General features: G+C 42.5%; 1 protein-coding gene across 13 annotated transcripts in view; it reads right to left on the reverse strand.

The window, feature by feature from the left end:
• The window catches only part of clasp1a (cytoplasmic linker associated protein 1a), a 62,259-nt gene that overhangs the window by 7,504 nt on the left and 27,297 nt on the right, over positions 1 to 27,458 (reverse strand). For 4 of the 13 annotated variants that reach the window (XM_018744764.2, XM_018744754.2, XM_018744735.2 and 1 more), the window contains exons 9-38: positions 25,851 to 25,985; positions 25,648 to 25,724; positions 25,174 to 25,266; positions 24,906 to 25,051; positions 24,332 to 24,467; positions 23,654 to 23,724; positions 23,514 to 23,573; positions 22,627 to 22,704; positions 22,345 to 22,512; positions 21,991 to 22,037; positions 21,335 to 21,508; positions 20,949 to 20,972; positions 17,633 to 17,740; positions 17,210 to 17,236; positions 16,296 to 16,436; positions 14,614 to 14,772; positions 13,849 to 13,911; positions 12,505 to 12,608; positions 11,688 to 11,711; positions 10,553 to 10,797; positions 9,840 to 9,903; positions 9,467 to 9,469; positions 9,069 to 9,232; positions 8,904 to 8,982; positions 7,539 to 7,682; positions 6,570 to 6,665; positions 5,451 to 5,594; positions 5,063 to 5,169; positions 1,756 to 1,903; positions 593 to 845 (exon numbers count right to left, since the gene is read on the reverse strand). In XM_018744764.2, coding sequence (XP_018600280.1) covers positions 593 to 845; positions 1,756 to 1,903; positions 5,063 to 5,169; positions 5,451 to 5,594; positions 6,570 to 6,665; positions 7,539 to 7,682; positions 8,904 to 8,982; positions 9,069 to 9,232; positions 9,467 to 9,469; positions 9,840 to 9,903; positions 10,553 to 10,797; positions 11,688 to 11,711; positions 12,505 to 12,608; positions 13,849 to 13,911; positions 14,614 to 14,772; positions 16,296 to 16,436; positions 17,210 to 17,236; positions 17,633 to 17,740; positions 20,949 to 20,972; positions 21,335 to 21,508; positions 21,991 to 22,037; positions 22,345 to 22,512; positions 22,627 to 22,704; positions 23,514 to 23,573; positions 23,654 to 23,724; positions 24,332 to 24,467; positions 24,906 to 25,051; positions 25,174 to 25,266; positions 25,648 to 25,724; positions 25,851 to 25,985 — 3,282 coding nt within the window. The other 9 variants (XM_018744821.2, XM_018744784.2, XM_018744774.2 and 6 more) reach the window with 8 other exon arrangements.

The following is a 27,458-nucleotide window of genomic DNA, read 5'->3' on the forward strand; positions in this document are numbered from 1 at the left end:
TAGCTACAAGTTGGTGTCCAAGATACAATCTAGCAAACTTTAAGAAACAGGCACATACACCTGCAGTGTCATGCAACTGCAGATACCCTGAAGACCATCAGGAAATGTGCTGCTCAGTCTCAATAAGGTAAAGCTACATCACAAGATGGCAAGAATTCACATCCTCATGATGCACAATCTGTTAAGAGGATGTAAGGTTTTAGGTCACAGGATGTAAAGACAGCTAACACTACCAACAATCGTGTATAAAGCTGTTTTGTTTAGAAAACACTTGGAAAAGCCCCTTCTTTGACTCAGGAACCATAAAGTTTTCATATAAACAAAACCTGTCTAAATAAATGCAGTGCTGCTACCTGACAAACTGAGTGTGTTTGATGTGTCAACACTTTATGGCCCTCACTTAAACAATAAAGGGGTCACAACTTAGGATGCACCTCCAATATGTGACCTGCAAAAAGCAGTTTATCTGGAATTTCATATTTTCCCCTAGTGTTGCCAAAAGAAAAATGATGGACTACGATGTCACATCATGGAACACAGGTGACGGACAAAGACAGATGGATGAGGGTGCTGAGGGTTTCTCTAGCCTTACCATCGCGGAACTGCTCCACATCGTCGTCAAATACTGCCTCTTTCAGGGCACTCTTGTCGTAGGTGCTGATTGTGTCAGTGTAACTATAAGGGTTGTACTCGCGGCCCCGGGGACCAGCAAAGGAGCGTGGAGAGGGAGTGTTGAGCAACGATGTCTTATTGTCCAAGGCTGTGCGGCCGCCCTCCACCACATCCACACTCATGCCCAGCCGAGGGTCCAGGCTAGGGGAAGCCATCACTCCCTCCCGGCCAGCCTAGGAAAAACCAGTACAGCATTTTCACAAACGAAATGGTGGCAAAGCAGCTCTCTGAATTATCAGCTATATGCAAAATAATAAATTAGTTCACAATTGAGGGGGGCGAGCTGGTGGGGCTGGGGTTCAAGTCCCGCTTGGGGTGCCTTGTGATGGACTAGTATCCTGTCCTGGGTGTGTCCACTCCCCCTCCAGCCTTGCGCCCTGCATTGCCAGGTTAGGCTCCGGTTTGCCGCGACCCCGCTTGGGACAAGCGGTTTCAGACTCTGTGTGTGTGTGTGTGTGTGTGTGTGTGTGTGTGTGTGTTTACCCTCCATACAGACACATGGCAGTAAAGTGCATCCAAATAGGACAGGAGCCTCAGACTGCCTTAATTCAGGTGAGTTTCAGTGTCTATAGCTTGTGCGGTGTTAGTGCAACTGATACGTAACAACATGACGAGCTCTGCATATTTACAGCGCTTACAGTCAACAATTTGCACTGAACTCGAGTTTGTGGAAACAACATATTTTCAGTCATTTTAAACAAGTTTAAGTTGCTTGATGTTAATAAAAATAAAAGTTTAACAAAATATTTTTTATTATAGCTATAGCTGACATTGCCCTGTAATGGACTGGCATTCATTCCAAGGTTTACCCTGCCTCATGCCCCATCTGCTTCCAGGATATGCCCTGGATTACTGTGACCCTGTATTAGAACCAGAAGTTATCAATAATGAATAAATCAACGAAAGACTGAATTAATATAGACAAGATTTTTACAGAACCTAAGCAGTGAATTAAAGTGTCTTCAGATTTATGAGCAGATTTCCAGTCCCATTTATGTCTATTAATTAATGTGGCCATGTGTAACTACACAAACCACTACCCTTTCACATGAGTGATTATGAAATCAATATAGTGTCACTCACAGCGTCATCCTTCTTCCCTTCACGCCTGATTGGCTCATTCAGATCCTCCTGACTGCGGTAACTGAAGCTTTGGATGGCCTCGGTGACACCACGCAGGGAGCTGTAGATCTCATCCGAGTTCAGGTTCTCGGTGTCGTACTCCAGCATACTTTGAACAAGATCACAACAGATAAGAGGTATGACCACCAGAGAGTAGCAAACACACAAACACATTCTACACACCCACAAGGGAGTTTTGAAGGTGGAAAAATGGTTAAGAAGTTGAGAGGGGTGTATGGGCTTAAGTTCAGGGAAAAATATTCTGCATCCTTGCGCTCTCTGACTGACCAGTTATGCTTCAATGAACCTTATTAATTTGTAGCTACAGTCTACCCCATTATCAGTCCTACAGATTAGATTTACATAACATTTATTCATTTAGCTGACGCTTTTCTCCAAACCGATTTACAACGTTAAGCTACTTACAATTATTTACCCATTTATATAGCTGGGTGATTGTACTGGAGCTTAAGGGCCCTACAGCAGTAGGTGGGAATTGAACGTATGACCCTTGAGTCCAAAGGAAGCAGCTCTAACCATTACACTACCAGCCATCCTCATAAAGACACTGTTCTTTCATTGATCTTGGGAGCTGTTAGTCATTTAGTGAGACTATTCTTCAGTGACTGCAGATGAAAGAACTGGGAACAAGTACATCGAGACTGCTGCTGCTGTTATATAATTCAGGAACAGAAGCCTTTGAGGAACTGCTTTCGAAGAAAAATGGGCCACTCCTATTTTTTTTCCATTTCTTTCTTGGAGTGGAGCCAAAGGTACTTATAACAGTTGCCCTAAACAGCACCCCGCCCCAAACAAGTCTTCAGCTGAAACTCCTTGACAGCATCAGTTTGATCTGTTACCATACCAAGACTTGTCTGTGTGCCTCAAAGTAATTAAACAATGAGAGTGCGGCACACCACAGGGTAAGACTGCCGTTTCAGAGCCGTGATGATTCAGTAGTGACTCTCCACAGACCGCATTTGCCATTAGTCTTCTAAGGATTTAATGTCATTAAAAATGTGAGAGAGTAGTTAACATCAGTATATTGTCAAGATGGGAGCTGTGATTTTATTACAATAGAAGCACACACACATACCCACATGCGGGCTCATGTGCGCATGCAAGCATGCACACGCACAACACACACACAAACTTCCCCATTCTACCCCATAGAGTCTCAGGATTTGATAGAAAGTCAACCTGCCAACCTCCTCGCTCTCGTCTTGCGCCACGACATAGCTGAAGAGACAAAACTCCGTTACCCCCTGTGGGGGTTAAAGGTGGGCCTTGTGCTCTTTCAATCAGGTTTGTACATTCTGGGCCAGTGTGTGACTGAGCTGCTGCTTTCCAGTTTCCTTTAATGATCGCCTGCTCTACTGTAGTGCCAACCCCCCCGTCGGTCGTGTGTTACCTGGGAGAGAACGCACGGCGGAAGGCCTTGAGTGAGGGGGCGGCAGGGGTGGAGAGAGGCGGAGGAGGGGGAGTTGGGTGCTTTGACAGCCCGTCAGCGCCCCAGCCCCATAACCGGCTGTACCCGCAGCACGGCCGGGAGGGAGAGGACGGACAGGAGAGAACGGGGCCGTGGGGGGTGGGAGTGGGGCAGAAAACACAAGGGACCAGACAAGAGAGGGGGAAAATACAGAAAGAGATATGGAGAAAGGGAAGAAAAGGGGAAGAAGAGAAAAAGAAACTATAGTCTAAGTGGAAGGTTAGTGAGAAAGGGGGTGGATTTACTCAGAAACCTATGAAAGAAAGTTCCACTAGAATGGAGAATACAAAAGTGAGCCAGTGTGTGTAGTATCTGACCGTTGCCTAAAAGCAAGTGTTCATTGTAGTCCTGTAAAGTGTGTATAAGTGTATGTCTCTTATTTTCAAAAAAGAAAATTCCTTCAAAAACAGGCTGCATACGTGCAGTAAGGGATATGAGAAAACCTCGCATCAGCAACCATTTCTAACTCTTTGTTATATTAATATTAAAAAAAAAAAATGAAAATCTCTGTTATGAATGCCCATTATGAAACTTCTAAACTCTGCCCTCAGACAACCATAGTTTGAAGGACAGCATCCCAGTCACAGCATCACTTTCCATAAAATCACTTGACATACTGTATTAGGCTCCACTGGTAATTAATCAGAACAAAGAGAATATTCTCCATAAAAGATAAAAGGAGAAATTACAGAACAAAGCCGCAAAGTCTCTGTCCCTGAACAGATTAAGGATTTTTATATATGTAATAAAATAACTGTAAAATCTCTTGAGTTTACCCAGTTGTGTCACTAGGGGGGTGCAGATCGCACCGGGTGACATCATCGGAGGGGGTCTATGTCTATAAAATTTTTGTGCAATGTTTCAGCAGAAATTATTTTTTTATAAAAAAAAAAATATCCCTTTAGTTAGTTATAACAGCAAAAACATTTTTTGTAAGCCCAGCTTACATATATCAATATACCGACAAGACTATAACTATGCTAATTTACTTTTTGAACCTTCAAATAAGCTCCAGTCAGAGTTCTCATTATTACCCAATTACAATGATACTTCGAATCACGTGGTTTCATCCGCTTACGCTGTTGTTTTCGTGCTACTGGTGTTTTTATAGTCGCTGATTTTGTCAAATTTTCTGATGTTTTCGCTACAGTATTGTGGTAATTAGTATTTCCGAACCTATATCAATAATGTTAAAATAAACAATTTTGATGTAGTTCTTAAGCATTTTTACTTTTAATTCCATTGTTTTTTTTTTAAAACTAAATTTTCACTTTAACCACATGAAACTACGTAAATGTAAATACATTTAGGCTGTGCATGTGATATCATAATTTAACGGTAATTTTAATTTTGCTAGTTGTTTATGTCACTACTATTGCCATCACATTCAGTGATATATGGAAATTACGATTTACAAGTAACATTAGTACAAAAAACATTACTAAGGATTCTGCATGGTCTGGTACGTGGGGAAGTCCATTGGGGGGGTGATACCATGAGTTACCACACTGGGTGACATCAACCCTTGTGACGCCACTGGTTTACCATGTCCGTGGAGGTCACGGGTTTCACTTTGAAAATGTAAAGACTGGTACAGTTAAGTGGAACAGGAGTGTTAGTATTTTATCATTCAGAAAAGCATGCAAAGGGAAACTGACTGAATCCTCTGAGGTGGAGATGTCAGCCACAAGGGTCCAGGGTAAGGCCATGCACACAGGGTTCCTGTGAGGACTGGTTGTAGGGAGGGTTCTTGGGAATGTTCTGCATGATGTGCAATACCTGGGTGATAGCCCTCCATGGGAACAGTTGGTTGGAGAGGTGAGGGGGCTGGTGCGGCTGCTAGAATGGCGAGGAGGGACACGGCCAATGGTGTTGCTTGGAGACCCCTATGAAAAGGGGGCACAGGACTGGTTAGTGAGTTTGTATTGGATCATGGACACACTCCTCAATATAAAGAAGCTCTCCACTGACAAATTACTAACTGAAGAAGGTACTAAACATCTGGCCACGATAACAATTAACTGACTAGGTAGTTATCTTCAGAGATTATAATAACCACTGTAAACATGAAAACAAGTGTGACAGCTAATTCCTACCCCTCTTCCACGTTTAGACATCATGCTCCCCTAGACCCCAATCCCGCCCCTGTTAGGTAAGAGTTCTTTACCACGCTGGCACTGCCAGAACTCCTCAGGTGATTGTGCAGCAGCTTGGTGGCCCCATCCTGGAAGGTCTTCGGCAGTGCACCCAGCAGCATCGTGAATTCTGGAGTGTTCAGCTCAAATAGGGAAATAAGTACCACCTGGGCAGCCTGTAGGAGGAAAGCCAGCTTAATGCCATCAGTGTTGAGGAACAGATCAGAGGGAAAGCCAGCTTAATGCCAAAGTCCATACCAGCACTGTCATGCTGGAGCTTTGCAGGTCTTTCCAGGAGAATGCCTAAGATACTGACCATGACAAGCCATTTTTAAAAGACAATTTAATTACCTAATTGCTTTATATTAGTGTTTATTACAAAGCACAAACTTACACAGTAGTACTACTTTGAAATGATTTTACTTGTATCTAGCACTATAAAATGTACACAGATGACCGATGTAAGATACAGAAATATGAAATCCTATAAAAGAAAAAAATGAAAGATTTTTTAATGTAGAAAAACATAACCTGACATTTTTGTCAAAATCAATAACTACATGACAGTAGAAAATATGACAGAGAACGACAGACATCGACACACAAATGCTTTAAATGTATAACAATTAATATTATTCTAAATTTTAAGAGAATGCCTGTGAGTGTGTACACAAAGCTGAATGTATGCATTATTTGACTTTTCCACTGCAGTTAAATTTTACCTTTATGAAATGGACAGTTATAAAACTATGCATGCAAATTGACTGCAAGTGCCACACTGCAAGAAGACAGACAAAATGTGTTAAGGCAAAAGGAAGTGCAAAACACACAAACAGGATGATCTAAATAAAAGCAGAATTCATATTTTGTAGATGTTATTAAACAGTGACACTGGCCTTGAAATTCCCCAATGTATAATACCCTTATGTATTCCCCTAACCCTCAAAATTCTCCTCCAACAAGGAAAGAATAGAAGAAGTGAGATTAATCCATGAATCTGTCATCAACCGGAAGCTGTCAGGCAAAGATGGGTTACGGAGAGAGGCCACACTGAGGCATTTCAAACTTTCCAAGTGGTTAATGTGCAAAGACCATGCGTGCTGGTGGGGGTAGGGGCTAGGAATGGATGGGGGAGTTGGGGGGCGCTCTACCTGCTTGCACCTCTCTTCCAGGTTGCCCTCTCCGGGCAGAGAGGCCACGGTGCACAGCCTGCCAGACAAGTCCTCGCTTGCCCAGTTATGGAGGGTCTAGTTTCGACGGGCAGAAGGAGCGAGGTTTAAGGGGGCAATTCATTTAAAGATCAAAAACAACCAACGAAATGAAGTAATAACCTTGCCCTCCTTGTGGCTAAACTTTGAAAAGAATACTTGAGCTGGGAACACCTTGTTCGACCAACAAAAGCTTTGGAAATCGCAGAGTGCAGGCTGAGATAAGTCAAGAATAACTCGCACTTGCCTAGGTTCCATTTTAAATGACCATTAGGGATGATCTGTGACCTTTCAAAGGGAGGAAAGTTTGAAACTATAAATAAATGTATATAATTACAATATAAATAGAGAACATTTCTTATTTGGACATGCTTAAGGATGAAGGAATTGTACACATTTAACAGAATACACACACACACACACACACACACACACACACTTTCCGAACCGCTTGTCTCATACAGGGTCGCAGGGAACCGGAGCCTAACCCGGCAACTCAGGGTGTAAGGCCGGAGGGGGAGGGGACACACCCAGGATGGGACGCCAGTCCGTCGCAAGGCACCCCAAGTGGGACTCGAACCCCAGACCCACCGGAAAGCAGGACCCGGTCCAACCCACTGCGCCACCGCGCCCCCCTCTTTAACAGAATAAAACACCTTTAAGAGATGATCACCTGGAGTAAACCCCTTCATTGTCATTTATTATGAGTAAAGCATCTCATCAGCAGCTACAAGTAGACTACAGTTTACATTAGGTCAATGTAAACTCTTTAGAATGTGTTAATGAGCCTACATCTACAGGTAAGTACCTCATTTCCATTATAATTCTGCATGCGCCATTTCTTGCTGTGAGGTGTACAGGCCCAAAAACAGACACATTGCAATGTAGCAGATGCTGTGGAAACCAGCCCACCTTTCTAACATCAGAGCTCTTAGGTTCTGTTGTCCAGGTGATGATACGCGATACAGCCAGACGTGTCTCACTGGAATTCACAAAGTCCGCGGGGTCCATCTGGCGGGCCAAGGACTCAATATACTTCAGGATGGCCACTTTTACCTGGACACAAAATCCATGTGGGTCACTGAGACTTTACAAGGAAGGTCGAGTTAAATTATTTGCTAAAACCTCAAAAGTGGTTAGAGAGTAGGGATGTCACGATTACTTGATTAATTTCGAGTACCCGGTTTAAAAAAATCCTCGCATACAATTTGCTGTGTCGAGTACTCGGCAAAATGGTGGAAAGGCGGCAGTGCACAGACAAGGGCCCATGCAAAAAACAGCAAAAAATGTCAACGGTGTGGGAACACTTCACGTTAGAAGAAAATAACAACACAGTTGTCTGCAGTCTGTACAAAAACCAACTTAAATACAATAACAGCACATCTGCAATGCTACAGCACCTGAAAAGGCAATGTCCAGGTGTAACAGATGCTCTGCCAGCACGGTAAGTTCACTACTAGCTTTAATCATTTTAAATACTGTTAATTTGCACGCCGCTTTAAACACAAGACCGAACATGATATATGTATGATATATTTGCATTATAAAGAGTTTCACCACTTAAACACCCGTCAGAGAGCACAATTTAATGGAATATAGCTCAAACTCTGACGAAATGTGAAGTTAAGGTGTGAATATATCCATGTTTCAAAATGTTCACATTACTTTTCATTGCGATTTCATAACTCAAACTCCCGCTTGGGTTGGCATGTTTGATGGTTACTAATCGCACAAATCAAGAAATTATAACCCTTACAAAAATTAACCATGGCTTTATTTTCAATTTTGAAATGCAAAGCATGATATGTTATTGTTCACTTGATTCTATTTTTATTGTGACTAAAAAATCTATTACTTGAGTACTCGCCAAAAGAATTGTCCGATTACTCGATTACCAAAATAATCGATAGTGACGGCCCTATTGGAGAGTTGCTCACATTACAACTTACAGATCCAAGATGCATTTTATAAGCTCTATAAAACCAAAAGTGCTACACAGTGTCCAGGAATCTGAAAATATAATTTATAAAGGGTTCTGAATTTACACAGTTGGGATTACAGTCAAAATTTCAGCAAATATTTAGGGCATAAATGAGTTATAACGTGAAACTGTAAGCTATAAAAGTCAGGTACAAAAGTTTTCTAAGTACCAACTACAAAAGCATATTCCACTGGGGACTAGAAACAAAAAAAGTTCCATACTCTCAATTAACCCACTGTCCTTTCCCCAGGTCCTCTAGCCTGTAGGCCAAAGCCAGGTGCAACTAGTCAACAAACCTTGAGGTTGGGGGTCTGCGTTTGATCCACGATGAACCTCATGAGAATATTGAACTGTTGGTCAAATGGGAAAGACTCCCTGCAAAAACAAGAGAAAGAAGCAGTTGAGTGGGAACCACAAGCTGGGAAGATAAAGATTCTATGTGCTGCGATGAAGGGCCTGACCTTGTCACATCCAGTGCCTTCTGGACCTTGGCCTGGACTGAGCCCAGCAGGTCAGCCCCCATCTTTTTCAGCAGCTGGGTGAGTAGGACAAAGAGCCAGTCCTGAAGGTCTTCCTTATGGATGGTGATGAAGTCTACTAGGGTTTCCAGAAACATGCTGAACACCTGAACAGGGCAGAAATGGCAACGGTCAACATTTCTTCTGAAAACACAATTTCTGCTAAGTGACCTGAAGCCCCTAAATCTGTCTCACTGTAGAGCAGCAATATCCTGAGTCAAAACTTTAAAAATCACTCTTGTCAACAGACCAAGTATTAATACATTAAAATATTAATATTACTTGATTGACATTTTTTCTGGTAATATTTAAATATTCAAATAATATAAAAAAAGACTTACTCTCTGATGTTAAAATCCACACCAAAGCAGTCCATGCAACAACATAAAACTTGTTATTAGTTCAAGAGAAAACGTTACATTCACCTTTACAATTGCTAAACATTTAGCTAAAAAGCTATTCAATTGGCAATCTGAAAGTTTTTAGAAGTTCAAAAAAGTGAAAAAGCTAATTAAATCCAATCTATAACTTTGACACTACAGAGAAAGTCAAATATATAACCAATATAGAAATTCCATCATGAAATAGCAAACAGTTATTTGCGCACTCCTACAAGTTCTCCTTTACAGGCAGACACAGTTTTCCTCATTCCAGAATGTACACATTTCTACTTTTAGCTCATGGACTCTGATACACTGAAGAGAACCATGTTACCTTGCTGTGCGGGTCTGCAAACATCCTGGTGAAGATTTCACACAGTCTCTTCAATTCCACTCGGCTGCAAAACACACAGCCGCAGCTCATTAGATGGATAAAAGGACATCTGGCTGATGAACAGAATGAGAAGATGGTGATCATACAGTACCAGTCAAAACCTTGAGTTAACTTTTTGGAAACTATGTCAGATTTGAATTAAAAAAATGAACTGACATGTCTTTCCAGCCCTTCTGCAGCAATTCCCAGAGATATACCAAACTTGTGGATTGCTTTGTTTGGTTATTCTGTCCAGATCATCATACAGGTATTGCCCAGATTATCCAGGTGGTCTCAGATTTTTGATTGCTACTGTATAAAATCTAATACAAAACCCAAGATGGGCCACAGCTGCATTCTCTGTAGCCAGTGACCATTTCTGGACAATGATACCTACTCTGAAACATACCCTTTCACACAAGACATCATTAACAACTGATTAACATATTTTAGGTTTTTACTGTAATTTTCTTGGGGGGGGGGGGAAACCCTACAGTCCTTAGCAGAAATCCAAAAATCCAAAACACTCCCACCTCTCAAAAGACAGAACATATGAAGCAAAAGAAACAGCCCTCTTCTCCCCCTTCCCCTTAATGACTCCATCCTGTAGTGTCTGGCCAGTGGTACCACCTGTGTAGACAAGTCTGATACACAACCAAAGCAGTGACACCCACCTGAGGATCCTCTGGCTTTTGAGCAGGTTCTGCAGGCCCACGAGCCCCTCCTTGCGCTCTGAGAAGTTGGAGCTGGCACAGTGGTTCAACACTTCTGCCACGTCTTCTGTCTGTCGCAGGTAATGTGGGATACCGCCGTTCCTGGAGCCATAGGAGCGCTCTGAGCAGGCACTCGATGCGTCACTATTGGCATCGTCATCTGAATACATTCCCGGAGATTCAAAACGCCGCCGTGCAGGCTTCCTCTGTGGGATGTTGGGCAGAGGGGCTCAGTGTTTGCAATGCAAGACACGCACAGCTGCTTCATGCAAACACATTTGTGGCACTATCTTACATCACCAAAATCATGCAAAAGCTTCATCAGACAGGCAAATGGCAGCCTCAGTAAGGTTTATTCACATCAGTATGTTTTCCATGTCTCCATGTGCACATGGGGTCACATCTTTGTGAATTAGGCAGCGGTTGAAGGGAGGTTTGCAGAATAAGAATAATCATTGCATATGAAGGCCAAACGAAAGAAAGACTCTAGGCAAGTATCACATAGATAATTTCCCTTTTTACAGGAGTGTCAATATGGGCAGGTGTCTGGGACTACCAAAAAGACCTGGAAATACTGTCAAGTGAATTACATTAACTTATGCATTAGTTCTGGGTTAATATGCAAATGGAGGATTGCAAGCACCTTGTTGATTGCAATCCTGTATTAAAAGATTTAATTAGCTCTCTTAGGTGAAGGTTTTTGTGGAAAAGTTAAACCCTGCAAATTACCAGACCAGCTGAGCTGTCTGTGTGCAGCAAGAAATGACTGTGCATGTATGCTTGCATGCATGAAAGGATATAAAGAAAAGAAAAAAAAAAATCTGGAAAATTCAAGATGCAAAGCAGAAGCAAGACTTGACCATGGAGAGAAGAAGGAACACACTTACAAATCATGAACTCACACGAGACAAATTAAATCAGTCAAATAAGCTTCTTCATATGTGAGATAAGAATAAGTTGAGTCTTTCACTAGTAAAAGTCTGTTGGGCCTTTAGATTGAACAATGATGCTCAGCATTACTGATCTATAAGTAGCCACTTTAAGCAATTAGTGGATATCATGGAGGGACAAAACTGTACTTAAATCACTTTACTACCTTATTCCGGGAGTCTCCTAACAGCTGAAAAAGTTAAAGACAAACAAAGGAGGAAAGAGTAAAGAGAGTTATATTTCAAGAGTGGTTGAGGGGGAAAGAAATATACATTACAATTATGTTACTCAATTATTTCACCATTATATAACTAGGTGACTTTTATATTCAGAATAGGTGCCTTGTTCAAAGTAACTACAGCAAGAAAAGGATTCCAGCTCAGGTTTTTTTGATTAAGTGATTTAAACGATATGCCACCTGCTGCCGTAAATGTGTGATTTACAGAGAGGGGCACTAAAACACGATGGCTCCAAAGGGAGCAAAGGATCAGTACCTTCCTAAAATAAACCAGTCTTCAATAGCACAGCAAGGCAGTCAAATTCAAGCCAACATGTCATAAATGTCCTGCTGTAAAAAGTGCGGTATCGATCCCTTCATGTCCTGTGACTGTTTGGCGGGACTGTATACATTGCAGATTATTGCTCCAGACACAGAGAGAAAAAGCTGGTTTAGTGTTTATTTTTAAACTGCAAACGTTACGATCAATTCCAAGGTTCATTTAACAGCGTCTAAATATAGTGCCTCATATAATGTCATCTATCTGTTGACATCTCCATATATATCTCCATATTCCAGACCAAGTGAACAGGGTTGTAACATCACAAGTTCAAAGGGCAAAGACTGTTGAAACACGTTAGCATCATGTGCTGAGCAGTGTCTCACAGAACAGGCAAATTGTGCAGCATACTGGAACAGACAGGTGTCCATGAATGGCTGTTCTTTGCACAGGGGGACTGAAGGGGAAGAGTGAATAAGCGCTCACCAGGGCATCAGCGACTGCGGCTTCCACTTCTGTGCCGGTTTTCAAGAACCTCATGGTGTTGACCGAGTCTGAGATGCGGGTCTGATGGACCATCCCAAATCGGTCTACAGGAAAACAAGAGGGTCAGTAAAAATCTGAGGGACAATCAAGAGTGCCGTTTCCTCACCCAAAGGTGAATGTAAAAAAGGACACTGAAAAGAGGCAAAATAAATATAAATTACAAGTTACAACAAAACAAATGCACTCTCGTGGAAATGAGGAGAAACAACGCAGTGATGCTGCACCTCTTTGTGGGACAGAACAACATGAACTGGGGAGATGAATGATGTCAGAGGCTGACCAAGAGGGTCCAAAAGTTAGTTGAACCATACATTTGGATGAATTGTTCCTTTAGCAGATAAGAAAAATGATTTCAGTCCTTCAAGGTTCATACTGAAATGAAGAATGAGAACAAACCAAATCACAAAGAGAAAGAGTAAATCTCCCTGTATCATCATGTTAAGCACACCCAGAAGGGAAAAAAGCAATCAATGAAAAAATGTTACCAGTATAACTGGGGGGGAGGAAAAAAAAAAACTGAATATACAATAAATGACAAAATAACATGAACCCATAAAACCCAACATGTACCAAATCATAATCCCAAAAATCTTCACAGTTGATGCAGAACTGTGACGACTTACTAATCACATAAAAAATAGTAATGTGCATAAGTTCATTCATCAGCTACAAATCACACGATTCAGAACCACATCACAAATGGAAAAACAGCAGCCTCCACAAAATTTGACCAAAAAATTTTTTCACAACTACTAATGCAACTTCACAGCCCTTAAACAGAACTGAAGAGGAGTAAGCCAGCCATGTAAAATGGGGATGAACGAAGAAAAGTAGGAGCAGCAGCAAAACATAATATTTGTACTCTGGCAGTTGCTAGATAACCAAAATGAAAATCAAGCAGCTACTACATTAATCTCTATACAGGCATGCCAACACAACAATGTAATACTGTACTACAAATAAAATCTGGGTAGAATTATAAAACTTCATGCCTCACATTCTGCAGAGCTTTCTGACAGATGTCTTCTGCAGAATTTGGACTAATAGTGCTGATAATAGCAGAATATAAAATATAAACTGTGCTGATATTAATGTCAAACAGCAATGAATGTACTGGTAGAGAATAGCAGGGATTTCTATCTGCAGTGTGAGGAACAGAAGTTTTCTAAGATAATCCTCCACCACCCTCCGAAATCCATTGCTCTACAGACACATGCCAGTATGGACTCCGGGCCTGAGGCTCTCAGCTCAATGCACACAGAGCCCTGGGCTCATGCAGGTCACCTGGCTGCCCCATGGAGTCGGCCGAGGAGAGAGCACTGGTGGAGCGGGAGTGACGTCTCGATGCTGCAGGAAACAGGAAATGCCACGCCCAATGGGGTTAGTGAGACTCCCTCTGACTCCTCCAAAGGCAAAGGAGTTCTAGAAGGCAGCCCCAACTCATTCCCCCTCCCCACATCCTGGCCTTCCCATGAGTGTGACACTAGACGCACGCACGCACGCACGCAAACACGCACTCACAAGCTCCGCCCATGATGACATCACAATGATGCAATGACACATTCTGTGCGGGGGAACCTAAAACAACGCAGGAGTGAAAGACAGCATTCATAAAAACTGGAAGCCCTGGGAAACTGGCTACTGGATAGACACTACATCCACAGCATCCTAACAGCACTGCTGTGTTCAAAGCACTGCAATGACCAATTTCTGATCACCAGAAAATAATACCTTCTGAAGCCACAAATGAAAAAGTAACCACAAAGTGCATTTTAAGGTTTAACCTTCACAATCTATATCAAAAAAGCAGTCAAATAATTTACTGAAGCAGAGTTACATTGACAGTTTACACAGCCAAGCCCTGGTTGTCTGGCCAAAGAGCTTGTTAGTGCATGCAGAGAAAGCAAGCAAACTGTTAAAGAAAAAACAAAAGAAAATTGTGAAGTCTGGGGGGGTCACTGGCCTGATTTTCCAGTAGGTGACTGGGACGGGGCACCCAAGGCTAGATTAACGGGTGGGAGGGTCAGGTATTTGAGTCTGCATACTCACCCAGAGGAGTGAAGCCCCGAGCGGGACTTGTGTCCCGACTGCTCTCACAACTGGTGTTGCGGCTGCCCCCCTGGCTCACGCTGTGCCGGGGGATGCGGCTCCGGGCTAGCGTGCGGCAGGGAAGAGCGGCAGGGAGAAGAGCTTTACCACACAGCCTGGCTGTCAGAACACAGGTTAGGGAATTAGCGGGTTAGCAAAGATCCGTGGCTGGGCATGGGGCCAGTGAGGGGGCAAGAGCAAGTGCAGAGTTAGTTTTTTTTTTTTTTTTTTTAAAAAACAGTGCTGGAGGATTACAATGCTGTCATTTCAAAAAAGGCTAAAACTAGTTGTTATGAAATAGATAAATGTGGCACAATCCTTTAACTCAAAAGTAGGACTTACAAAAATAAATAAGGTGCATTTTTATACATTTATTTGAAATTGCATATTAGGTTTGGAAAAAATGCACCGATATATAAACCAGCAAACCTGATTCCCACCCCTCTACCACCAACTAACAGAGTGACCGACATCTTGCACAATAGAGCACTACATTTCACCACAGCTATTAGTATAAGGAATCTGCAGTTAACTCATACTACTAACGTGTTTGTTTCACTAAACTTCCACAGCATACATACATCATCGAAAAACAAGGAGAATAAGAATACTGATTTGACTACTAGTATTGCAAACTATAAGTTTATATAGTACAATCCAACATCTCACATTTTCTGTTTATTCCAAGTACTTTCAAAACTTGAACAAACTTCCAAGGATTCTAAGACATTGGTCTGCACACTTTTAATCACATAAATTAGTCCAAAATTTACATTATTTCTTCTTTTCAGTTATAAACCCTTTATGGTCTATAATCTGTATCTTAGCAGGGACAATTTGTAATTTTTGATTTTGTAATTTAATACCTCTTATGTACTTATTGCGAACAGATTTTGAAGATGAACGCAAGGCCAGTATGAAACTATAACCCTTAGGGTTAGGATTTGCTAGGAGAGACTTTTAATGCAACACAGTACACAACAAGGGCATCAAAACTGTTTGTCAGTTAGTCCTTATTTTTCATAAACAACCTCTTCCTCTAAAAACACCTCTGCTGATCACCATATTTTAAGAGGTAACTTGCCAGGTCTGCTGTGACGACAACATTTTTTGCAGTGAGAGAGAGAGTGGCATCAGTAAAGAGGGGACACACAAATGACAAACCGGAGAGTAGCTGACTGGGAGCAGGGCAGCCAAGTCCCAATTCACCAAGGTGGCAAATGGATGAACACATGCCGATTCAGAGGGACAGACTGCATACCAGCTGACCATGAATTCCATTCACACCTAAGAGCACCATCATTTCACTAATGCTGGAAATTAATACATTTAACAGCAAACTAATGACCACACTGCTACTGTGTAACAATTTGCAGCAAACATCATTACAATTGCTAATCTGTTCTCTGTTTCCTTTATGAACAGATGATACCCAAGGCACCTTTCTTGGTTTTTGCGCTGCACAGCCATGGACTAAATGTCCGTAACTGACAGAACTGTGCAATGTGCAAAAACTAAGTATGCTGTATTTTTGCCTTGGGTAAGAGAAACCCTTGTCAATGACAGTTCACAGGTGTTTGCCTTGAATGAACTTATCTGTCCCTTTGTCTCACAGTGTTGTTTAATGGATGTGCTGCCCTTACCAAGGCCCAGGCGGCTGGGGCTGCAGTCCTGACTGCGTGGGGTCTTAGCACGCCTGTCAGATGGAGCAGCAGCCGATGCTCGCGGGACCCTCCCATATGTGTGACCCAGCAGCTTCCCTGGGGAACTCGAACGGCTGCCGGCTGTAAGGTGAACAAAGAGACAGCATCAGAAGAAGGATCTCTGTTAGGCTCAAAGCACAACCTCTTTTCACACAAAATGTGGGAGAACATTGTGGTGGTAGTTAGGGGGGTTAGAACCGTAGAATACATGCAGAACAAGTTCTTACAGTTATTCACTTACAATTTTTTTTAAAAATTTAAGTTATCAAAGCTGAATTTCTTTATTTATGTTCCACATTGCCCCTTTCCCAAAACTCAGCAACTAAATAATTCCTTACAATGTCTCTGAAACACATTTCATCAAGCACACTGGTTTTGATCTATCATCTTTATAGGTCTGATGGCAGTAATGGCCCCAGCTAACCATCTTATGAATAAGAAAATGCAATGAAAATGAGAGTCTTTACTCTAGCTTATGAGATTAACATTTTTAAATGGAATTTCAGCTTTGATGGACAAAAGACAGAAGATAGGGTAAGATGGAGTGAGTAGCCTTGAATCCAGGATCTAACTGTACAAAACAGAAATGCGCCAATGAATACAACAATCAACAACATTTACAATATCAATGACGATAAATGACACAACAGTGAGCAAAAATCATTACGACACAGGTAGGACACAGAGTTTATTATGTTCTAAACCCCAAAATAACATAATAAAAAAGACAAACAAGCTGAATAGATCATGCTTCACAGAATCAGCAACCATGGACCAAGACATGCAGAAAAGGCCTTGGCGATAGGTCTAGAGAAGGTGGGGATGGGGTTCTGATTAGACAAAATCAGGCTTACCACCAGTGGGGTTTGCCGATCTGGATCCTTGTGTGTGAGAGCAAGCCGTAGGACAGCGGAAAGTAGCCAGTTACAAACAGTTAATGGGACAGTCAATGTGATTGAATTCACCATCTCTCCCATCCGTCACGCAGGGAGCCAAGATGTAGACAACCACAGGCAGGCTGAAGCCCGTAGTGGCAACACAAGCATGGGATGAGAGTGTTCGCCTCTGCCAGACAGAGGATGTGAGGTTGGAACAAGAGAACTCAAGGTCACACGAGTGTGCACGGCCAGTGACAGACCCCTGGTCTGGGGCTGTGTTGACAGATGGTTGGAGGGAGGGATAGCTGGAAGGAAGGAAGACTGGATAGATGGATGGCACACTCTCGATGGTCAGAGAAGCTAGAGGTAAAGTTTTGTGAGGGAGGATAAAATACTCACGTTGGGACTGAGAGACCATCTTGGTACGGCTGCGCCCCCTGCTGTCCGTGACAGTGGTACTCACTCCCACCGCGCTGCCGGAGCTCTGTCTCCTAGTTCGCACACGACCTATTTGGAACAAGGAAGATAGAACAGCCAAGCTGATGGCATGTTTGATGGCTCACATGCCTTGATGAAAGGAGATCATCCATGAAGAGAAATAGCTTTACATGAGTGAGAAACACCTTGCGAATTCTCTGTATCGTGACATGCAGACAGAATTAACAGAAGTTTTCAGCAACCTTATATCTTAATTGTAAAAGCTACCTTTCAATCTCCGAGACAAAAAAAATGGCAAAGCACACACAAACGGGTGTGTCCCCTTGTTCTAGCATCAAGACAGTGTGTGTAAGGTTTGTAAAGAAACGTAAACAAATGTTTAAGCATAACCCCAGCCTTGAAACTAGCCACTCAACTGCTGCCCAAAAAAAAGATTACTGAAGGGAGGTCCAGGAGATGACAAAAATAACAGTGAAAAGCAAGAGACCTGCTTGGTTCATTATTGCACTCACTAACCCTATGAGGAATTTTGTAACACTCAGGTATCAACTATGCTATTTGGGTCAATATGAGGAAAACTGTGACTACAGATTAGCAGGGAGCTCTCCTAAGTTCCTGAAATCCAGATTCATTATATGTTTCCATGTGTGCAGGTGTCCATCTCAACCAGCTGTATCCAGATGTTGCAGACAAACTGATCATACACAAACTTTAAAAAAAAAAAAAAAATCATTGAAAACCCTTATCCCATCAGGCAACCAACCTCCTCTAGTACATGGACATTCACAGTAGATAAAGAGCAATAAGTCTGAAAGATAATATTAGAATGGTGTTAAAAAACAAACGCTTTAATAGAACTGAGTTACTGAGTACAACAGTATGTATAATATGCGAATTGTAATTTTCAACACACACACACACACACACACACACACACACAGTCTGAAACCACTTGTCCTGAGCCAGGTCGTGGTGAACCGGAGCCTAACCCGGCAACACAGGGCACAAGACTGGAGGGGGAGGGAACACACCCGGGATGGGACGCCAGTCTGTTGCAAGGCTCCCCAAGCAGGACTCGAACCCCAGACCCACCAGACAGCGGGACCCAGCCAATCCCGCTGCACTACTGCGCCCCCTTTACTTTTCACTAGTATGCGTAAAATATGATTATGACTTAGGATATCAGAACAAAGGGCAATAAATGTGCTTTAGTGCAGAAATGTCCCTTTCCTGCACAAACAAACAACCAATGCAGCCATCACTAAAAGTACCCCGTGTGTGGTTTAAGTCTGTCAATTTACCACACCGAAAAAAAAACCTCTTACCAGACCTATGAAGGAATTATAATTTATATGGTCCATATGAATTGCTGAAATTCAACAACTAGGAAAGTATTAAAAACATGCTACTTAAGGCTGTCTTACACCTTGTGTTGCCAGGTTAGGCTCCGGTTCGGTTCACCGCAACCCCGCTTGGGACAAGCGGCTTCAGCCAGGGTGTGTGTGTGTGTGTGTGTGTGTGTGTGTGTGTATATACTTAGGCTGTCACAACAAATCTGCTGATCATAATTAATTTCCATGGAGGTGGAGGTAAAGGCTCATAGAGAACCCAGATAAATCTGTGACTTACTTAAACCATGACTTTGGTGCTGCTAGTCTGTGTCCTCTCTAATCGGTTCTTTCAGCATGATTCCTAATAGCTGCTACCAAGAGCTGGCTAAATCATGCTGCATATACAGCAGTAATCATTTTAGAGAGAAAAAAATTTACAATGTTAGTTGCTGAGTACCGCACTTTTTTTTTAAACAAAGAATTTTTTTATACCAACAAAATAGAATTCAGCACTGAAGGAAAAACGAGGAAATTTGCTGGATTCTGCTCTCCATGAGAAGATCATGCCTTTTCAAAAAATAAATGGAAGACAAAGGCCGTTACAATGCCAGACCCCTGGAATGCTCTCACAAGCTGAGTAAACCTGGGATTCACAAAAGCAACCTACAGTCAGGTACACCCAGGGGATGGATTTGCTTAGCCCTTCATCTTGAGAAAGTGGCCTCACCTGCAATTCTCAGATATTTTACCAGTTCATACAAAGAGAACTGTTGAGAAAGAAGGCAATGCCCTGACTCACTGATCACGTGAAGCATGACACAGCAGTCAGTTGAACAAAAGTGTGCATTTCATATACAGCTTAGTATGACTGCAAACTCCTCAGCTGCTGATACTTGGGGCAACAGAAAAACAATGTTTATTATCATTATTAGCTTGTAGTACAAGGGATGGATGGTAAATTGAGACCTCATCTGACCACTTGTTGATTGCACCAACAAAGAGTTAAAAATTAAACATGGAAGGTTTTCAGTTTTTATGGAACAAACTTGCTCTTACCCTCAGAACTGCCAAATGGCTAGCAGGGTCCCATCTCTTTCAAACCCACTTCTCGTCTGAACTACATAAATCTGCGTCACAGCACCTGTCATGCTCATCTTCATATTTCCTATTTCACTCTCGATTCGATAGGCAGCTACTTGAGTAATGTGTACTAGCAAAATCAGAGAAAAAACTTCAACTGCATGTATCTGAAGCTCTTCATCTGTTAATGCACTTTTATTTACTCAAATGAACAGTCTTCCTTTTCATGTATTTAAGCTGCTCAGTTCAATACTAAATGACTACAGAAAATGGACAATGTATCAGATCTCAAGCAGCGCATTTTTTTTTGGACAGAACTACTTCATAACTAATGGAAATAAAATTATGTAACTTTCAGTCCATTTTTATATTATAAAATACATGTGTATAATAAATGGAATCAATGCAACCAAATTAAATGATTAGATCCTTTTTGTGACACGAGTGTACACAGCGTGCAGCGACATAGGGACAAGTAGAGACAAAAGGACATCAGAACAGGACATAGTACCAAGACATAAACCACTGAGGGATGATGGCTTTTGCAGAAGAAAGAGAATCTTTAATTTACTACTCAATCCAAAATTTGACATGAGATGGGAGAGGGTGGGGTATAAGTACGCCATTTAAACCAATTCGAGTAGCCCCTTGTACAGGTCCAAAGCTCAAGGTCACACAGATATAACACCGGGAGCCTTTCTTGGTGATTTACAGTGACTGTTTGACGGGAGAGGGGGTAGACCATGCAGACAGTCCATGCAGAGCTTCACGGATGACCACATTGCGAGGGGGGCAATAAACCCCCACCCCACCCTAACTCCCACAGACAGGTCACACACAACAAAAACAAAACAAACGCAGCTTACCGTCCGGTTTACCCGGTGTGCCGTCTATTGGCAACAAGAAAATCAGGGCAGCCAGGGTGAAGAGGAAGGAGGCAGAATGGGAAGAAATTAGTAGTGGTTAACCACGAGGGGGGGCGGGGCCTAGCATGAGTATCGGAACCAGTGGAAAGACCAAAATGAGGGTTCTGATGAATATGGGAAGGAGGCACTCCTGGTCAGTCCCTTGTAAAAATAGCTACACAAAAACAGCCTGAGTTGATCAAAACTGAGCTTTTTATCATCTGATCTTTGCGCCAACAGAGATGGCACACAGCCATGTGAGGGGTCCCATATCTTTCTTGTGCAAGGACTTTGGTGAGCTGATGGACTGAGGCATGTGGTGGGGGAGGCAGGGGGCATAGATTTACCCAGTGAGGCATAGGAGCCTGGGGGCAGCGTAGAGGCCGAGCTGAAGGGAGTGCCAGACGATGGTACCATGGTCATGCGGGACTTGGCATTGGCAGCTGCGTTGACATCGATATCGCTGCGGGAGCGCTGCAAGGAGCCTGGTGTAGAGGACACCCTGGCGCCAACAATTTTTGCTGCCAGGGGAGCAGAGATTAGAAAAAGTTCCTGTGCTATTAGATGACAACTCTGAAGCCAGTTATTAATTTCACATCTTCGTTCAGGGTGACATATACTCTTAAATAAACATATGCTGATGTCCTGATTCACACATCTGTATTATTTTTACTGTATCAATTGAAGGTAAGTACCTTGATTGAGAGTAAGCAGGACTCAAATCAGGAACCTTTTGATTTTAAGAGTTCTTTTTTTTTTTTTTTTTTTTTTGAAACAACATATCTAATCCCTGCACTACAATCTACCCCAATCCAAAGCAGGACGTAGGTGAACCTGAAGCTATTAAAAATCCTTAAGATATCTTTATATTACAGCAATGATGCATACAAATTATAAACCATTAAGGTAAAGCTTACCAACTACTGATTATACATTACTTAGTCTAGCTGAATAGCCAAAGCAAAGCACAAGAAAGGTATTCAGAGATGTTAAAACGGCTTACTTCGAGCTATGCTGCTTCCTATGTGACTTTTGGCAGAGAGGGGTCGGCTGTAAACAAGCAAGTAAACAGTTAAAGCATTTTGTTATAACCAAATTCCAACACCAAAACACTTCCTGAAAGGTTCCTATCGTGACTACTGCAGTGTGTGGTGGCAGCTGTGATCCTTGTACTGCGACCGGCCATCACTATCCTTGACCATGTGGAAGATCTCTCACTCAGCTGGACATGTGAAGTTGCTTGCAGAATATCCAAAGTACCAATCAAAGAACTGTGATCATTGTTTTCTGAGGTTTGAATACTGAAAACCTTAAAACAGAGCAACTTCACTGAAATATAAGAGACCAAGAGACTAACTTGAGGCTCTCCTGTGAGCTGGAGGAGGACCGATCTGACTGAGGCAGGGAAACCACACTATCAGAGCTCTTCAGGTGAGACTGCAGAGCCTTCTGATAGGATGCCTCCAGTCCTTGGAAGAGATGTTCTGCTTCACGGCTGAAATGGCTGTGGAACCCCCAGTAGCACCTGAAGGTGGAGGGAGACAAGTACAGCCAAATAGCTCTCTCCTGTGTCTGCTTCCAAAGCAAATTTTTTTCAGATCAGGATTTTCCAGCAAAAATGCACCAGAAAAGTACTTACTTCCTGGCAACAGATCTGGCTTCAGAGTCAGCATCGTGGATCCCTTTCTTTATGGTCTCCATCAGAACTGCCACGTGCCTGCAATGACAGAAACAATGTTAGGTCCTATAAAGCAACCAGCACCAATCACCTAAAAAAGAAAAAAAAAATTATTTCTCCCTAAAAAGTTAAACCCTACTCCTTAGTAACACCCGCAACATCTGTGACAGCTGGTGCACTGAATACATAAGGCAGAATCAAGTGTGTTTGAACGAGGTGGCAGTCATATGCCCACAAAATAAGTGAAATTAAGTTCACAAAATGAAAAATGAATATAACAATTTATTAAAATCTGAAAAATCAGTATGGCATAATTTCTCTACTCAATTTTGTACTGTACTTTCAATACATCTTACTTTTGATTTTAGTGAAGTCCTCCCCTTTCTTGTTCCCCATTAACAGCGGCCAGTAATACGTTTACATTTATTTGCTTACCAGACGCTATTTTCTCCAAAGTGACTCACAACAGATACAATGTAGCGTTACTAGCCACACACCTTATTCACCAAGGTGACTAACACTGCTAGATACACTACTTACAATGGGTCACTCATCCATACATCAGTGGAACACACTCTCTTTGTGGCACTCACACACTATGGGGGAACCTGAATAGCATGACTTTGGACTGTGGAAGGAAACCAGAGCACCCGGAGGAAACCCACGCAGACACGGGGAGAACATGCAAACTTCACACAGGCTGAGGAGGGATCGAATCCACATTCTCTCACACCACCCAGGCACTGTGAGACAGCAGCGCTACACGCTGTGCCACCATGCCGCCCATAATAATGCCTCTGCAGCGATATTTAAGGTTCTGCTCTGCAAAGGTGGAGCCTGAAGCTCACCTCTCCAATGAGTGCGTCTGCCACTCCTGCAGCAACAGGTCCAGGAACTCATAGCAGCGCCTGGCAAAAGAGAAAAAAGTGGCATTGAACAGGGATCAGTGACATTGGTGAGGCCAAGCAGATGAAACAGGGATACGTACCTCCGGACAGCGACCGACTTGGAGGTGCAATTACTGGTCATGATGGGTATCAGTCGAGGATAGTGTGTGTGCTAGAAGACAAAGTGTTACAAAACATCAGGAAAGACATTTCAAAAAGAGCTACTCTGACACAGCAGAGCTTTTAAGGATGAATTCATTCTAGAAATTACCACAATAAAATAAATTGATTGGGGTAAAAATACACTATGTAACAAATTTTCTTTTTTTTTTTTTGATGCTGGGTAGTAAGTGTTATTACCTTGTTGCTTATGCCTAGAAAGTATAGAAATGCCTATTATTCCCTTCAAACTTTGCTTTTCTGACCAGGACACTGATATTTTGAAATTTATATATTTCCAATGGGAAAATTGGTGAATTTGCACATTTTCACTCACATAAAGTTAGGAAAAAAACACATGAATCAAAATTAACATGTATTTATATTAAAGTTATACAAAAATGACTACAAAAAATTTTAGAAGTGAGTAGTTTTTTGAGATTTACAATTATACTGTAAATCACTTTCACAAAGCAGCCCCCAAATATAGTCTTATAGAATTCTTTAAGAACACAGCAGGTCCCACTGGAAGGGAATACTAAGGTAAGTTTCCTGCACACCTGACCTCCTGCTCACAGACCTGTCAGATCTACTAAGCGGATCCTGGCAAGAGAGCTCACCCGTATGATGAGACGGATAGCAGCCACACCAGATGTGGCCATGACCTTAGCACTGTTTGGGACAAGATTAAGGAGTGTGGGCATGATGGATTCTGCGCCATGGTCGAACCGGATCCCCAGCACAGAGGACAGATGCCTGTGAAGGAAGGGGGTTGAAGGAAATGGTAACCGTAAGCCAAACATACTCGACTGCCTTCAGTTGGCTCTAAGAACATGGAAGCAGAAGAAAGACAGGAGACCCACTTCATTACAAAAACATCACTAGCCTACAGTTTTATTAATTAAGTTCTACATCACCTGGATGTCACTTAAAATCCAACCTGACACCTGTTCTCCCTTATTAAAATGACCGGATGACACCATCTTTGTCACGTTCGCTGGTTTTCCACTTGCAGTGAGACACTTCCAATAATTAACTTATCCACTTTTATTACAGACTTTTCAGGTCAATAAATTGGGACAACCAAGATTCCTTTGAGAAGAGTAAGTAATTACACAGTAACTACTGATTTCTGACAAAGCAGAAAATGTGTATCAGAAACAAATACACTCCCTACACCCCCACAACACTCACCCTAGTGTGATACAGGCTTCCCGCACCACTTGTGAACGCAGGTCCTTTGCCGATAGCTTGAAGGCTGCTTCCAGGACACGAAGTTGCTGGAAGAAGCTCTCGTACTCTGTTGCTCCAGCCAGAAGCAGGGAGCGCACCTTCTTCAGCTATGGGGGGGGGGGGGGGGGGGGGAAATATTGTAATGAGCTGGACAGGGACAGGAGAGGAAAAGAAACAAATGCTGCCGGAACAGGAGATGAAAGAAAAGTGGAGAGGAAATAGATCTTACGGCAGCAACCCTTTGCTCCCAGTCATGCTTGTCATCTGAGAGAACCTCACGAATCTTGTTCATGGATTCCTCCAACTCCCTGTTAGAGTAAATCTGCACAATGGAAAAAGAGGAGCATCAGCTACTGTAGGCTACTAAAGAATCAAGAGATTTTTTAGCAAAAAACATTGACACAGAGGCTGGAAGTCTATGTTTATATGCACACACACATACACACACATTTTCAGAACCGCTTGTCCCGTACGGGGTCACGGGGAACCGGAGCCTACCCGGCAACACAGGGCGTAAGGCCGGAGGGGGAGGGGACGGCTGTTTATATGCATTTAACAAAAATGTATTTAACAGACTATTGAACTGAACAGCAACAGCCTTTTAAATACATTTTGCATACTCTGGGCCCATGAGCAAATCAGTGTTGCTGCATCTGTACCGGTATTGCATTTCATTTGCTCACTGGTGTGATAAAAGGCTCACCTGCACAGTTGGCACATCCTCAAAGGCGCGGATGAAGTCTTCCTCATCTACAGCCCCTGCACTAGCACTCTCTTTTCCTTGGAAGAGGTGGGAAGGCCTCAAAATCAATTTCTCCCTTATTGTCAGAAATTACTGTTGCAGTTGATCTAAACTGAACGGTGTCCCTTAAGGAAAACAGATGGCACACCCAGCATGGTCCTCACCTGTGCTCTTGGGGCCAGTCGCAGAGCTGGGCCTGCGTACAGAGCTCATGCTCAGCACCTTCCGGCCAGCAGAGGGTGCCTTTGAGGACGAGGACCTGCCTCCATCCACAGAGTCTTCGTCATCAAAGTTCTTATCTGTAAGAAAACAACATCACCTTGCTGTCATGCACTGTTCAAGATGAAATGCAACTGAAGCAAGCTTGAGATCTGAGTGGTAAAAGTAACATGGACGACCAAAAGGTCGAAGATACCAAAAGGACCACTGTCATGTTTTTCCACCTCTTCTGGTTAATTGCTTTTGCCTGTAAGCAGAGTTGAATTTCATCAGGTCGGATAAAGGAACAAACAGAGAACAGCAAGAAAGATCCACAAAGAGAGGGAATATGCATTAATGCATTTTCCAGTCAACAAGCACAATACTCTTCCTTGTAATCTCTAAGGTCCAGTCCTTTGAAATGTGTCTAATAGGAAATTCTGTGGTTGTAACGGTGTGTTATGATTGTTTTGTCCCTGCTCAGGCTAATAAATCATGTTTCAAAGTAAAAAGTTCTCAGTACGATATTCCACTTCAAAGACCCAACAAACAGCAGCAAATCTTCTGCTCTTGATGGTGACCCTTCTGGAGCATTCCTCAGGGGATTAACACTCTAATTCATAAATATGCATGATTTTTTAAGGCCCGCCTTTGTATTTTATCCATTTGCTCTCATAGCACAAGTAAACAGTACAACAGTTGCTGTGACTCAGCTCATTCTTCCCGATAACTCCCCCAACAATACAAAAAGTGTGCATTGCAGACTGATTTTATGGACACAAAAACACGAACACAAGTGCACGCGCGCACACACAGTCATGTCCTGTAACCTCACTGCACATTTCCCTTTCCAAAAAGCAAACTTAATGAAAAGATCATCACTCTCCATAGATCCCTTTATGGACATGCTCTCTAGATCATCCTTACATGTCACATCTCAGCCTATGGCACCAGTCAGTCACCCAGTCACCCATCAATCTGGCATTCCTGCATGTCAGGAATTAAACAGTGGTCTGTCCTTGCTGATGCATTTCGGTCCTTTACATAAACCAAAGCCAGCTGGCAGGCTTCATCTTGTTGCGTTAGACAGGGGTCAGAGGTTTCACTTCCACCGAGTCTTTCAACACTATTCTAGGAAAAATTAATTTTGGACACGTTAAAAATGGGCAGAATTTTCGGTGATGAGTCACTGTCTCCCTCTGCTGGTCAATACAGGCACTGCACGTCCTCCCTCCCTCTGTACATTGACTTCTGTTCCAGCTGAGATTTTATTTCAGATCAGTTTACGAGCTGTTCATTGAAAATTCTAATTTTCCTGCCATATTCACAGCGCTAATGTTAGAAAATCACTGGAATAAACATGACAATGTATATAAATAGGATAATGGGCAAACTAACAGTCAGATACATTCGAATTAAAACAATATGAAGTACGAACACAGACATATGAACAAACGGAAGCGGCATTTGAGCGTTATCTGCGCAGCACAGTTATATTAAATAAAAAACAAGACACTATATTAAATTAAAACTCATCGGACACCTCACGTTTCCCGGTGCTCCTAGTCTAGTGA

The sequence above is a fragment of the Scleropages formosus genome, chromosome 12 (assembly GCF_900964775.1).
Source record: "Scleropages formosus chromosome 12, fSclFor1.1, whole genome shotgun sequence".
Lineage (NCBI taxonomy): Eukaryota > Metazoa > Chordata > Actinopteri > Osteoglossiformes > Osteoglossidae > Scleropages > Scleropages formosus.